The 14,268-nt window shown below is 41.9% G+C and overlaps 1 protein-coding gene across 10 annotated transcripts in view; it reads left to right on the forward strand.

The window, feature by feature from the left end:
* WDR64 (WD repeat domain 64) overlaps positions 1–14,268 on the forward strand; it is a 249,732-nt gene that overhangs the window by 140,099 nt on the left and 95,365 nt on the right. For all 10 annotated transcript variants that reach the window (XR_004538666.1, XR_004538667.1, XM_033935909.1 and 7 more), the window contains one exon: positions 1,268–1,429. Coding sequence is in view for 8 of the 10 variants with exons in the window: in XM_033935909.1 (XP_033791800.1) it covers positions 1,268–1,429 (162 nt within the window). In the remaining 2 variants the exon portion in view is untranslated. The remainder of the gene's footprint in view (positions 1–1,267; positions 1,430–14,268) is intronic.

A 14,268-nucleotide genomic window follows, 5' to 3' on the forward strand; every position in this document is an offset into this window, starting at 1 on the left:
AAGAAAGTAGAATGTTAGGAATTATCAGGAAAGGAATGGATAACAAAGATGAAAATATTATAATGCCCTTGTAGTACACAATGGTACAGCCACACCTCGAATACTATGTGCAGTTCTGGTCTCCGTATTTCAAAAAAGGTATAGCAGAATTAGAAAAGGTACAGAGAACAAAAATGATAAAAGGAATTGGACAACTTTCCTATCAGGAAAGGCTAAAGTGGCTAGGATTCTTCAGCTTGGAGAAGAGGCAGCTCAGGGGTAATATGATAGAGGTCTATAACATACTGAGTTAAGTGGAAAGGGTAGATGTGAATCGCTTGTTTACTCTTTCCCAAAATACTAGGACTGGGAGGCATGCGATGAAGCTACTAAGTAGTAGATTTAAAGCAAACTGGAGAAAATATTTCTTCACACAGTGTGTAATTAAACTCTGGAATTCTTTACCGGAGAATGTGGTGAAATCAGTTAGCTTAGCGGGGTTTAAAAAAGATTTGGATAATTTCCTAAAAGAGAAGTCCATAGGCCTTATTGAGATGGCTTGGGGAAATGCATTGCTTCACACACAAAAAATTTTTTAATTGAAAGTATAATTACAAGTACACTGTGATTTCATATATACCAGGGTCTCAAAGTCCCTCCTTGAGGGCCGCAATCCAGTCGGGTTTTCAGGATTTCCCCAATGAATATGCATGCGATCTATGTGCATGCACTGCTTTCAATGCATATTCATTGGGGAAATCCTGAAAACCCGACTGGATTGCGGCCCTCAAGGAGGGACTTTGAGATTCCTGATATATACTATATGAGTGGTATAGGAACTCTCTGCAGTTTGTTGTTATAATCACTCCAGGAAAGATATGTCCAAAAATATAAGTCCATATAATTCAATATGAAAATTTTTTCAAGATTCATATTCAACACATACCAATCAATTGCGTATTGTTCTTTTTGAAATATAAGATGCACGTAATCTTGAATACAGGTTCCAAGTCCCAAATCGTCTCCCTCCTTAACAAAGCCACGCTAGCATTTTTAGAACCAGCTGCCACAGTAACAGCTCCGACACTCATAGAATTCCTCTGAGCATCTGAGCTGTTACTGCCACGGCTGGCGCTAAAAACGCTAGCATGGCTTTGTCAAGGAGGGGGGCTAATGACTTGACAGGGAGATAGATATGTCTTTATTGCATCAAATTTATAAAAAGAGAGACAATGGACAGAATATATTAATTGTAGTTTCATGAAACTCCTGGATGTTTTTTTTCAAGGGTAAAGAAGGAGATTCATATCTCAATGTTATCCTGGAATTCCCTGAAATTATAGATCCGAACCCAAGTATATGCATATTAGAGACTCCCAAGACGATGGATGAAAATGTTTTAGAAGATCAATTTCTGCCTCATACAGACAGCATGGACTCTTTGAAAAAGGTAAAAAATAAATAGTGTTAGAAAATGTTGAAAGATTTCAAAACACTCTTATTTTAATATGTTGCAGAACCAAGCCAAAAATGCACATTATATCTGCCTAGATTCTTACTACAAATTTCCCAATTCTATAAATATACACCCCTAGTAGGAATACGTATGCTCAGGGAATAAATTTCACATCATTTTTGGAATCTTCAGAATTTTCATGTGTTCTTTCCACTTGTTTTGCATGTTCTGTCCTTATATGGCAGATTGACTTCTAGCGGTACACCGTCAATAGCGTGCAGGAGAATTGTACCCCAACAAATCCGCTCCGACAAATACACGCACCGACAAGTGCGTGCATGAAAGGAGAGAGATTTTCAGGGCACAATTGTAAGTGTAGTGGGGGGAGGGGTTTGCGGCAATGTTCGAATTCAGAGCCCCCTGATGAGAGTGTAAGTGTAGTGGGGGGTCCACCCACACACACCCTCAGACCGGAAATGGGAAGGCAATAGGCGGCAGAGTGAGTTCTGAGTGGTCAGAGTGGAGGACAGTGGTAGTAAGTGTATTGGGGGGTTCCTCACACCTCCCCCCTCCCCTGAGAGCGGAAAGTGAAAGTTTTAGGGTGGCACGCATTTGTCCGGTGCGCAAATGTCGGTGTGCCAATGTCCTGTGCGCATTTGATGGGTCACCCTTCTAGTAGTAGTACCATGAGCCCACTGCTAAGGGTCAGAGTTGCTATCTTGAACATGAAACCCAGCTTGGGTGGAAGCAGAGGGAGAAAACTCCTGCCCTATGCACTGTTTAGTTGTTAGGTGCCATTGACTCATGCTCAAGTCCTAGTGACTTGATGAATTGCGGATCTAAAAATCTGTTAGTCCGGGAAGGTCCTCCAGCATCATCCCTATGGTTGTTTTCAACGCATCCAGCCATTTGATTGCAGGTCGCCCTCTTTGCCTTGTTCCTTCGATCTTCCCAAACATGATGTCCTTCTCCAGTGATCTCTCTTCTGATGGTGTGACCAAAATAAGACAGTTATAACTTCATCATTTGGGTTGAAGTGATATAGCCAATTTAATCTCTTCCTGAATCAATTTGTTAGTTCTTCTGGCGGGGCCAATATTCAGCAGTTATTTTTTTAGGCCAGGAACGACTCCCAGTTGACTAAATAGCAGATAGTTGGCTATCTGCCGATAATCAGTGGATGATAAACTGCCATCTCCCACTGAATATCCCACGCAGCAAATTGGCAAGCAACCAGTTATGTTGCACAGTGTTGCTGGCCACCACAAGTATTCTGTGGCTGGTTAGCTAAGTTCAGCAGCCAAACAGACCCACCTAAAAAGCAGGTCTTTCTTTGGCTACAAGGACTTGGCAGGCCAGTCAATAAATATTGGCTTGGCTGGCTATGTCTCGGCCAGCCAAATGTAAACTGAAAATTCATTGCTGGTCACTGGATATGGCACCAGCATTGAATTTCCGGTTTTTCTACAAAACATAGAAGTCAACTATCTCCTGTGGTCTGAAGATGCAACAGGCACAAGCAGGGGTAAGACAACCTCTTTGCTGCTGGCTAAGATCTGAAGAGGTACGGGGGGGGGGGAGATTTGCAATGATGCAAGAGTGGCATGGAAAGACACATCAGGGGGATGCATGGCACGATGATACCAGGTGCCAACTTCCCTCACTATGCCACTGGGGGGTGAAACTTGGCAAATAAGTTTTTTGAGTTAGAAAGGTTGCAGATCTGGAGAAATGGATGGAGGGATAGCAGTCCTAGGTGGGGGGAAATAATATTGGGGGGGCATGATTTTAGGGGAGGAGCTCAATTAGAGAGTCAAAGATGTCTTTGTACAGAGCTGTGGTCACTCTACTGGACTGCTGGTAGCGCAACCACACTTAGGGTTCCTTTTACTAAGGTGCGCTAGGGCTTTAATGCGCGGAATAGCCGCGCTAGACCTTAATGCCAGCATTGAGTTGGCGTTAGTTCTAGAAGCATAGTGAGCGGTAATTTCCTGCGTGCGCTAAAAACGCTAGCGCATCTTAGTGCTATGTTCAGGCATAATGTCAGAAGTTATGAAAGCTAGCATGTATCACCGACTTGTCCGTTAGCTTTCACTGCTGGCCACACCTTGTCACTACTTCTTTTCTACCCATGACCCACCCCTACCCACACTAAGCAGCTAGCATGGGATTTTTATTGTGCTGGCTAATTACAATGTATAATAATTCTTAGTACAGCTCCGCAGTAAAACCCCCACTAAGTGCTTAAGATCCCTGCAAATCTCAGCACACTGCAGAACATATGAATTGCCTTACTGGAACAGACCAAAGGTCCATCAAGCCTAGTATCCTGTTTCCAACATGGCCAATCCAAGTCGCAAGTACCTGGCAAGATCCCAAGAGAGTAAAACTTGACATACGGACTCAGGCAGTCTGTTCCAGGCATAAGGTGCAGCAAGAGAGAAGGGACGTTGCCTGGAGGAGGAGGAGTAGCATTATACATTAGAGAGGACATCAAAGTTACTAGGATCACAGACGTCAAGTATACGGGAGAATCCCTCTGGGTCAACCTTGCCAGGGGCAATAGCAAATGCCTGAATCTTGGTGTTGTATACAGACCTCCAAGACAACAGGATAACATAGACAAAGAATTAATCGAAGACATTGAGACCATCACTCTGCATGGAGACACAGTGCTGTTGGGGGACTTCAATATGCCTGATGTAGACTGGAACAAACTTTCTGCTACGACCAGTGGCAGTAAGAGGCTACTAGCCTCCTTATGGGGAGCACGCCTCAAACAGATGGTATTGTAACCCACCAGGGATCAGGTGATTCTGGACCTGTTACTCACCAATGGAGACAGTGTCACAGAAGTTTCAGTAGGAGATGCTTTGGCCTCCAGTGACCATAACATGGTGTGGTTTCATCTCAGGAAAGGAGTCACTAGGTCAAATACATCAACAAAGGTCTTTAATTTTAAGGGAGCTAACTTCAAGAGCATGGGAGATTTTGTCTATAAGGCACTGCAAAACCAGGGCACGACGGACAGTGTAGAGGTACTGTGGTCGACTCTGAAATCTACCCTGCAAGAAGCAACCAATCTCTACATAAAAACCGTGAGTAAACAACGGAGAAATAGTAGACCCCAGTGGTTCTCCGCGGAGATCTTGGAACTAGTAAAGCAAAAGAAAAAAGCATTTTTATTCTATAAACAATCACAACGACAGGAAGCTAAAAAAAAACCTATCTGATAAAATCTAGAACTGTTAAAACAGCAGTCAGGGATGCCAAACTCCGGATGGAAGAAAATATAGCTAGGCAGGTTAAAAAAAGAAATAAATCCTGTTTTAAGTATGTTAGTGACAAAAGAAAGAACACAGATGGGATTGTGCGCCTAAGGAAACCTGACGGTAACTTCGTAGACTCGGACTCAGATAAAGCCGAACTACTCAATAGCTACTTCTGCTCAGTCTTTACCTGTGAGGCGCTGGGATCCGGACCGCAGTTACAGACAAGGGGATGCTCGGAGGACCCATTCCGGGATTTTGAATTTACCGCGAGCAACGTCTACCACGAGCTATTGAAGCTAAAAGTGAACAAAGCCATGGGACCGGATAATCTACACCCCAGAGTACGTCAGGAATTGAGAGATGTTCTGGCAGAGCCGTTAACGCACTTTTCAATCTTTCTCTAAGCAAGGGAAAAGTTCCCTTGGACTGGAAAATTGCTAACGTCATTGCGCTCCACAAAAAGGGATGCAGGTCAGAGGCTGAAAATTACAGACCGGTGAGTCTCACATCAATAGTGTGTAAACTTATGGAATCGTTGATTAAAAACAGATTGGATACGGTTCTGGATGACGAATGACTGAGGGATCCCCACCAGCATGAATTTACGAAGGGAAGGTCTTGTCAATCCAATCTGATAAGCTTCTTTGACTGGGTAACAAAATAACTGGATGGGGGAGAGTCCCTGGATATCGTGTATTTAGACTTCAGTAAGGCTTTTGATAGTATCCCACATCGTAGGTTATTAAACAAGATGAATACGATGGGACTAGGAGAAACATTGATTGCATGGGTTAAAGACTGGCTTAGTGGTAGACTTCAAAGGGTGGTGGTAAATGGTACTCCCTCAGAAACGTCAGAAGTGACTAGTGGAGTGCCGCAGGGCTCGGTCTTGGGTCCGATACTATTTAATATCTTTGTAAGGGATCTGCCTCAGGGACTTCGAGGTAAAATTACATTATTTGCCAATGACGCTAAGCTATGCAACGTTGTGGGCAGTGCAACCGAGCCCGACAGCGCAACCGTGCCCAACACTATGAGGCAGGACCTACTTTTACTGGAACAATGGTCTAATACTTGGCAACTGAGTTTTAATGCCAAAAAGCGTAAGGTTATGCACCTTGGTAGCGGTAACCCCAGCAGAACTACACCCTGAATGGTGAAAACTTAACAAGAACTGTCGCAGAACAGGTCCTGGGTGTAATCATTAGTGAAGATATGAAAACTGCCAGTCAGGTGGAGAAAGCTTCAGCCAAGGCTAGACAAATGCTGAGTTGCATCCGAATAAGTTTTATCAGCCGAAAGCCTGAAGTTATAATGCCGTTGTACAGGTCCATGGTGAGACCTCATCTGGAGTACTGTGTTCAGTTTTGGAGACCACATTATCAAAAGGATGTGAAGAGAATGGAGTCGATTGAGCGAATGGCCACTAAGATGGTCTCAGGACTTAAGGAGCTCCCATACGAAGAACGTCTAAGCAGGCTGCAGTTATATTCTCTCGAAGAACGCAGAGAGAGGGGTGACATGATAGAGACATTCAAATATCTTTTGGGCCATACTGAGGTGGAGGAAGATATCTTTTTCCTTACGGGTCCCACGGCAACAAGAGGGCATCCGCTCAAACTCAAGGGTGGGAGATTTCATGGTGACATCAGGAAATACTTCTTCACCGAGAGGGTGGTTGATCAATGGAATGGTCTTTCACGTCAGTTAGTTGAAGCCAGTAACGCGCTCGACTTCAAGGGATGATGGGATAAACATGTGGGTTCGCTTCAGGGAAATGCTTAGAAGGAGGGTTCTTGTTGTGGGAGGGTTCATTGAGTGGGCAGACTTGTTGGGCCGACAGCCCTTTTCTGTCGTCATACTCTATGTTTCTATGTAGAGGAAAAGGGTACATAGGAGAGATTAACCCGATGAGCAGAGTTCCCGAGTATAGGGAAAGAAAAGAGAGGAGAGATATTGAGTAAAAGACCCCTAAAATGAACTGTCGATTGTGTACTTCAGTACAAGGTATTTTCACAAAGAGATTTCATGGCTGCACCAAAGCAGACTGATAGGTAGACTGGTAGAGGGCTTTGATATATTGCCTATCTATGGTACAATCAACATGATTTTCATTTATTATATGCAGGTATTTTCTCTGACTCTAGTGGGTTCACAATCTAAGTTTTTGGAACTGGGGGCCTGGAGGGTTAAGTGACTTCCAAGGGTCACAAAAAGCTACAATGGGAATTGAACCCAGTTCCCTAGATCCCAACCCACTGCACTAACTATTAGGCTACTTCTCCATTCCTAAGCAATGCAGTCAAGATTCACCTCTGCTGTTGACTCTCCATGAGACACAGACCATGTCACTTTATTTCCCTCTGTTTTTGACATCTAGTTGAGAAAAGTATTAGACGTTTCTCGTTAGTGATATGGGATCAGATATTCCAAAAAAAGATAAACTTCTCAATTTGTACTCTATTTTCAGCTAAATTTAGGAGCTTAAGTTTTCAGTTGTAAATTCATCTTAAAAATTATGGGGCTGGGGGGGGCGCTGTTGAGCCCGACAAAGATGGTCTTCTGAATAGCAGGCTCCAGCAACCTTCACCATCTTTTTACTCTCTGGCTGCACTGCACTGGTGTTAGACCCCTCCATCCAGCTCCATCCACACTATAAACGATGGCTACAGCTACTAAGGGCAAAAGGCACAAGCCCGACCCTCCCTCTCCCGCAAAGGACTCTAAATTGGTGACACAGGATGGCCCTGAGGCTCCCTCCATGTCTGATTTGTGGAATGCAATCAAAACAGTCCAAGATCTGATGACTGAGACCAAGGATGCCATCTCTGAGCTTAAAGATGACTTATCTTCAATCCAAACTGAACTGACCACCTTCAAAGTGAAAATAGCTGATCTGGAAATAAAATCAGCAACCACAGATGCCAATGTTAAGGCATTACAGGGCCACGTGAAACGCACGCTGGCCCTGGAAAAAGAAATGGAGGACGCCAGTAATCGTTCCCGCCGGAATAACCTGTGTCTTTTGGGGGTCCCGGAGGGGCAGGAAGGCAATAATATGGTGGCGTTCTTGGAGTCCTTCATCCCCAAAATACTAGATCTGCACTTTAAGCATGATTTTTGAAATTGAACGTGCTCACCGCTCTCCATCCTCCAGGTTCCCGCGTGATCGCCGTCCACGACCCATAGTGCTTTGGATCCTCCGCTACCCGCAGGTCCTAGAAATTCAGCAAAAAGCCCGATCACTAGCGCATGTGACCCACGAGGGAAATAAGATCCTTTTCCTCCCAGATCTTCACAAGAACACTGTTAAAGCACGACAACAACTGCTTGCATTCAGACCACAATTTAAAAAGATGGGAGCCCGCTACGGTCTTTTCTACCCGGCAAGAATGAGGGTAACTTACCTAAATCAAACAAAAGACTTCACTGACCCGGAGCTTCTGGCTACTTACATCGAAGAGACTTCACCAACCCCGATTGACTCTGTGTGAGCCTGTTTCCCTCTGTGCCTGATGCTCATCTGCCATGCTGCCTCTGAAACTGACTCTTTCTACATGTTATTCTAACTCTACAATTGTTATTTCCATGATTATTTCTCTCTCTTTTACTATATATCGCTTGAATGACTCCTTCTCTAATTTATTTTTCATTTTTACTACCCTTTTACCTTTCCACTGCATCGCAGGACCTCTAGGCATGTTCGTTACTCTCTTCTTTTTACAGACATGTAACTCTGCACTGCAAGACCATGCACCTCAGCCATTTTGTGGTTTTTTTTTTTTTATTATATTATGTTACTGGACTATTATGCTCACCCTACCTGCTAAAACCCTTTGAACCTCTCACTCTTTTTCTTCTCGTTGGTGCGGATGTTAATTGGTAAGCATAATGAAAGTACAGTGGCTTTAAATTTACACTTTTAAATGTCCAGAAACTTAGATGATGAATGTTTACTACATAGGTTTGGTCTTCTGCAATTTTTTCACACATGACTCAATTACTGTGCCACGGATTTTAATCTTTTATTTATTTTATGAATTTCCTTACTTGTATTATCCTATGACATCATAGGCTTTGCTATCTGATGTCATTTATACTAGATCAGAGTGCTAAAGTCCTTAGGGGGACACACTGACTGCCTGAGTAGTTCATCTTTCTGTATTATTATGCCTCTCTTTCCATTTATTTATCCTCCTGAACTCTATAATCATTATATATTGTTTTTAGTTTCTTTCATTAATGTTACTTCCACAGTAGGCATTCATGGCTGACTGACATTGAATGTGCCTCTTTATTCTGATGACTCACTTGTTTTAGTGGTTGCTGTTGATTGCCATTGTTGGCATAGTTCATTCATTATAAACACAGCACTTAAACTTTTTGACCTGTTGTTTACTTTAGTTAATTGTGCATACAGCTAGAGCTACCTTTTGCAATACACTGATCAAATAGTTGCTGAGTTTGTTTTGTTCACTCGGCTATCTGTCCCCTCCTCGGCCACCCAAAATTTTTTGCTTGCTGTTTTATTACAGTGGGCTCTTTCTCCTTTCAGGTACATCTCTTACTCCTCTACTATAATCCTTTTGTTGATTTCTCATTTTTGTTATAAGATGCATACAGCTTCTGCTTTTTTTGCCATAGTTGTATTTACAGCTTATAAGTCCCACACCAAATTTTGTCTGGCTTATATAGGTATCTCAACCATGCTAAATATCATATATCCATGCTTTCAATGTCATTATCAATAACATCTTTAAATATCAAAGGTCTAAATAATGTGATTAAAAAAGCGGAAATTATTGTCTTATATTGATGATCTTAAATCAGATATTATTCTGCTTCAGGAAACTCATCTCAATGAATCTAGCTCAAGTAAATTTCTTAAACAAGGCTTTTGTGCACCATTGTTTTCCCCTGCTCTGAATGGAAAAAATGGTGTAATTACCCTAATTAAACATCATCCATCCATCTCTATTTTATCTAGCTCTCATGATACTTATGGTAGATGGGTTAGTGCCAAACTTTCTATATCCAATCGCACATTACGCATTTTAAATATATATGCACCAAATTTAGATTCTCCTGAATTTTTTCATAATTTGGCCAATCATATCTTACAGGATCCCAACACCCCTATTATTATTGGAGGTGATTTTAATCTTATTTTAGATCCTTCCAAGGACAGGAAATCACATGCCTCCTACAAGAAACCAAAATCATGGTATGCATTGCATGATATTATATCCCAGCTTCACGTAACAGATCCCTGGAGATTGCAGCATACCGCCCTTGATCAATTTACGTTCTTTTCAGCGCCACACTCGACTTACTCCAGGATTGATTACTTTATTGCCTCTTCTTCTATCTTACCTCACATCACCACCTCTGATATTCACTCTATCACAATTTCTGATCATGCAGCTATTTCCCTGACTTGCTCTTACTTTTCTCTTACACCTCGCAGTAGGCAATGGCGGTTCAACTGTTCACTCCTTGCTGAAAACCAATTCTCTGAAAGTATTACTGCAGCCATCCAAGAATTTTTTCATTTTAACATCCCCACTCAGTCCAATTGGATCAACACCTGGGATGCCTTCAAAGCTTTCATACGTGGGACAATAATTCAATTTACTGCTAGACTCCACTCCTCTAGAAAACAAACCCTACGAGACCTTGAATCTCACATACGTGAAGCGGAAGCTACCCATATTTCAGACATTACTGATATTACAGCCCTGACTACTCTTTGTAACCTTAGAATCCAATACAACTCTTTATTGAGTTCATCTGCTGCCAATTCAGTCTTCGTCCAAGCGGCTTCGTACTACGCAGAAAATAACAAACCTGGACATCTGCTTGCGAATTATTTGAAAAAATCCCAGGATAAAACTACCATATCATCCATTAAGGACCCCGCAGGAATACTTACTACAGATCCTTCAATCATCTCATCCGCCTTCCATAATTTCTATCAAGATCTTTATTCTTCAGAAATCACCTCCTCTGAAGCTAATCTCAATTCCTTCTTATCTTTCCCGCACCCCACTCTTTCTCCTACGGATTCTCTCTCACTTTCTTCTCCCTTCACTTCCCAGGAAATCACGGATGCCATTAACTCCATGGCTCCGAACAAATCTCCAGGCCCGGATGGCCTTACAATAGAATTTTACAAAGCCTTTCTACCAATTTTACTTCCACATTTGCTTCCTTTCTTTCACTTCTTGTGCAATCAAGGTCATTCCACAGGCTCCTTTACAGAAGCTAATCTCATTGTCTTTCCTAAACCGAGTAAGGACCCTCAAGAGGTCAAAAATTACCGTCCCATCTCATTAATCAATGTAGACGCAAAAATTTTCGCTAAGATCCTTGCTTCTCGGCTTCAAACCATACTTCCTCTGCTCATTTTCTCGGACCAATCTGGTTTTCTAAATAATTGTTACTCTTCTAATAATACCCGACTCTTGTCTCACATTATCCATCACTCATCTTCTCACGAAGATAGACTGGTAATCATGGCTCTTGATGCCGAAAAAGCCTTTGATCGTCTAGAATGGCCCTTCCTATTTCATATTCTACGTTGGTATGGTTTTCCTGATCCCTTCTTATCTATGATTAAAGTTCTCTACTCTCATCCCACGACACGAATTATGATAAATGGACTTCTTTCCCAACCCTTCTCTCCATCCTGTGGCACGAGACAGGGTTGCCCCCTATCTCCCTTACTCTTCAATCTTGCTCTTGAACCACTTTTATCTGCTATACGGAATGATTCTCGAATTGCTGGCTTTCATTACAATGATTTTTCAGTTAAACTCTCGGCATATGCCGACGATGTTCTTCTTTATGTTCATCCAGAATCTATTATCTTTATCCTTGAACAAATTAATCGCTATTCGGCGATTTCTGGATACAAATTAAACATCAATAAATCTGAACTTTTACCTTTAAACTGTATATATATTCAATCTGATTCTTCCCAATATGGTTTCATATGGTCCCCTTCTAAGATCAAATATCTTGGATTGTATTTTGGGCCCTCTCTCGACTCCACCTCATGACTTAACTCTGACTATATCTTCTCTATTATTCGCTCCTGCACTTCCAGATGGTCCCCCCTTAATCTCTCCTGGTGGGGTAGACTATCTACAATACGTATGATGATCACTCCGAAAATCAATTACATCCTTAGTATGCTTCCCTTTCTCTTCCCTCACTCAATTTATTCTCGTATTGAACACTTACTCACTTCCTTTTTATGGCAAGGCAAACAGCCTCGGATTGCACTCCGTAAACTGAAATGTTCTAAGGAGCAGGGAGGAGTCAATTTTCCTAGCTTTTGCGAATATCACCATGCATTTTTGATGTCTCAGGGCTCCTTATGGCTGAATGTTGAGTCTATGCGTGTAAATCCTACGTGGTTACCTTTGGAACTCTCTTTAGTTGATTCTTATATATTGCATCATGCTCCTGCCATTCCTCTTCCCCAATTGGCAAAACAAAACCCGATTATGTTAAGTACTTGGCAGGCGATCAATTATATTGACTCCCTTTCAAATATGAAATTGGCTAATTCAGTATCTGCACCTATCTGGCATAACCCCAAACTCAAGATAGGCAACGCGGTGATGGTTTGGAAAACTTGGCAACAGCGAGGAATTTGGCATATTTCCCATCTTTTGACTAATGACAAATGGATTACTTTTTCAGATATCATGGCCAAATATAACATCCCTCCCTCTCAATATTTCAATTGGATTCAACTCCACCATTGCCTTTCTGCGAGGTATCCTTCTCCAACTTCTCTTCATACCTACACTCTATGGCTCTTTCCTTCTCTGCATCCCATGGACAATCATCTAATTGGTATAAATATATACATTCAAAATGTTTCCCTGCAATTTCGGCTTCCCTGACTAAGTGGGATTTGGTGTTGCAATCTCCGTTAACTGATCGTATGTGGACGGAACTGTGGATTAGGATTTTTAAATCGCTCCACTCGGCCTCCCATAGACAAACTGCGATTTTTCTGTATCATCGAGCCTTCTGGACTCCGTCCAAAACAGCTAAAATTAAGAGATCCACGGATAGCTCCTGTTGGACCTGTAAATCCTCCGAAGGCTCCCTACGACATATGTTATTTGATTGTCCCCATTTACAGATTTTTTGGTCCTCTATCTGGAATGTGATTACCAAACTTTTTATTATTAATGACCCCTTCACATTGGATGTCTTACTTCTGGGATCCTCGGCACTGTCCTCACCTTTATCTTTGTATCATGATCGTCTTTTGACCCTTTTGTTATTCATAGCTCTTCAATTAATTTTACAAAATTGGAAAGACTTCTCTAACCTCAGCCTCACTCATTGGTGGAATTCAGTATGCCTACATGCTAAATACGAGAAACATATGGCAGAACGCTCTAAGTCACTATCCACTTATGATAATACATGGTCTATACTAATAGACCATTCTACTCAAGACCTTTGAAATAATGCTTATGAGATCATTTATTGATATAACATCACTCATCAATTTGTTTTAATCTTTCACACTTTTCATTGGTGTTCCTTATCTGATGTATCTCAGGAATCAATATGACCCTCTCTCCATTTATAATGCCAGATTCTATTAAGCTTTTGTATTCTCTATGGCTTTACATACTAGACTACATTATGATACTATACATAATTCATGGTCCTGCCATCCTATTTATTTATCTTGCAATGTACTATGACCAGAAGACTGTGTTAGTTTTCTCATTATTATTTGTTGCTTCTATCCTTGAGTATCGATAATATTTCTTATTGTGATATGATGTACTGAAGGGAGCTGTCACTTGGTTTTTCTTGTTAGACTTCCTCGGAAGCCTTTGTTGTATATTTTCTATTTTAAATCTATGAAATCAATAAAAATATTTTGAACAAAAAAAAAAAATTATGGGGCTCATAATCAAAAAACTATAACATCCGGGGCGGATCAATATGGTGGATTGACAGCTGATGGTGTTGGACACTGAAAGTTTGAGCTGGGAATTACCTGCTATTTTCCTTTTTTTTTTCTCTTCAATGCCGTGCACAAAAAGAAAAAGGAACTATTAGGACTGTGCCCTCTTCGGCCCGTACCTCAACTCCTCTCCAACTCACTCTCAATCGTTTCATTGTTGGACCCACTCAACAAATGCCAAGCCAGAGGGGTCCTGCTGTCGAGACCAGTGCCCTAACCGAGACCAGCCTCACCTGTGTACATTCCGGCTCAGCAGAAACTTGTCTAGCCTTGTCTTGAATCCCTGTAGGGTGTTTTCCCCTATAACAGACTCCGGAAGAGCGTTCCAGTTCTCCACCACTCTCTGGGTGAAGAAGAGCTTCCTTACGTTTGTACGGAATCTATTCCCTTTTAACTTTAGAGAGTGCCCTCTCGTTCTCCTCACCTTGGAGAGGGTGAACAACCTGTCGTATTCTACTAAGTCTATTCCCTTCATTATCTTGAATATTTCGATCACGTCCCCTCTCAGTCTCCTCTTTTGAAGAGAAAAGAGGCCCAGTTTCTCTAATGTCTCA

The sequence above is a fragment of the Geotrypetes seraphini genome, chromosome 3 (genome assembly GCF_902459505.1).
Source record: "Geotrypetes seraphini chromosome 3, aGeoSer1.1, whole genome shotgun sequence".
In the NCBI taxonomy this organism is placed as follows: domain Eukaryota; kingdom Metazoa; phylum Chordata; class Amphibia; order Gymnophiona; family Dermophiidae; genus Geotrypetes; species Geotrypetes seraphini.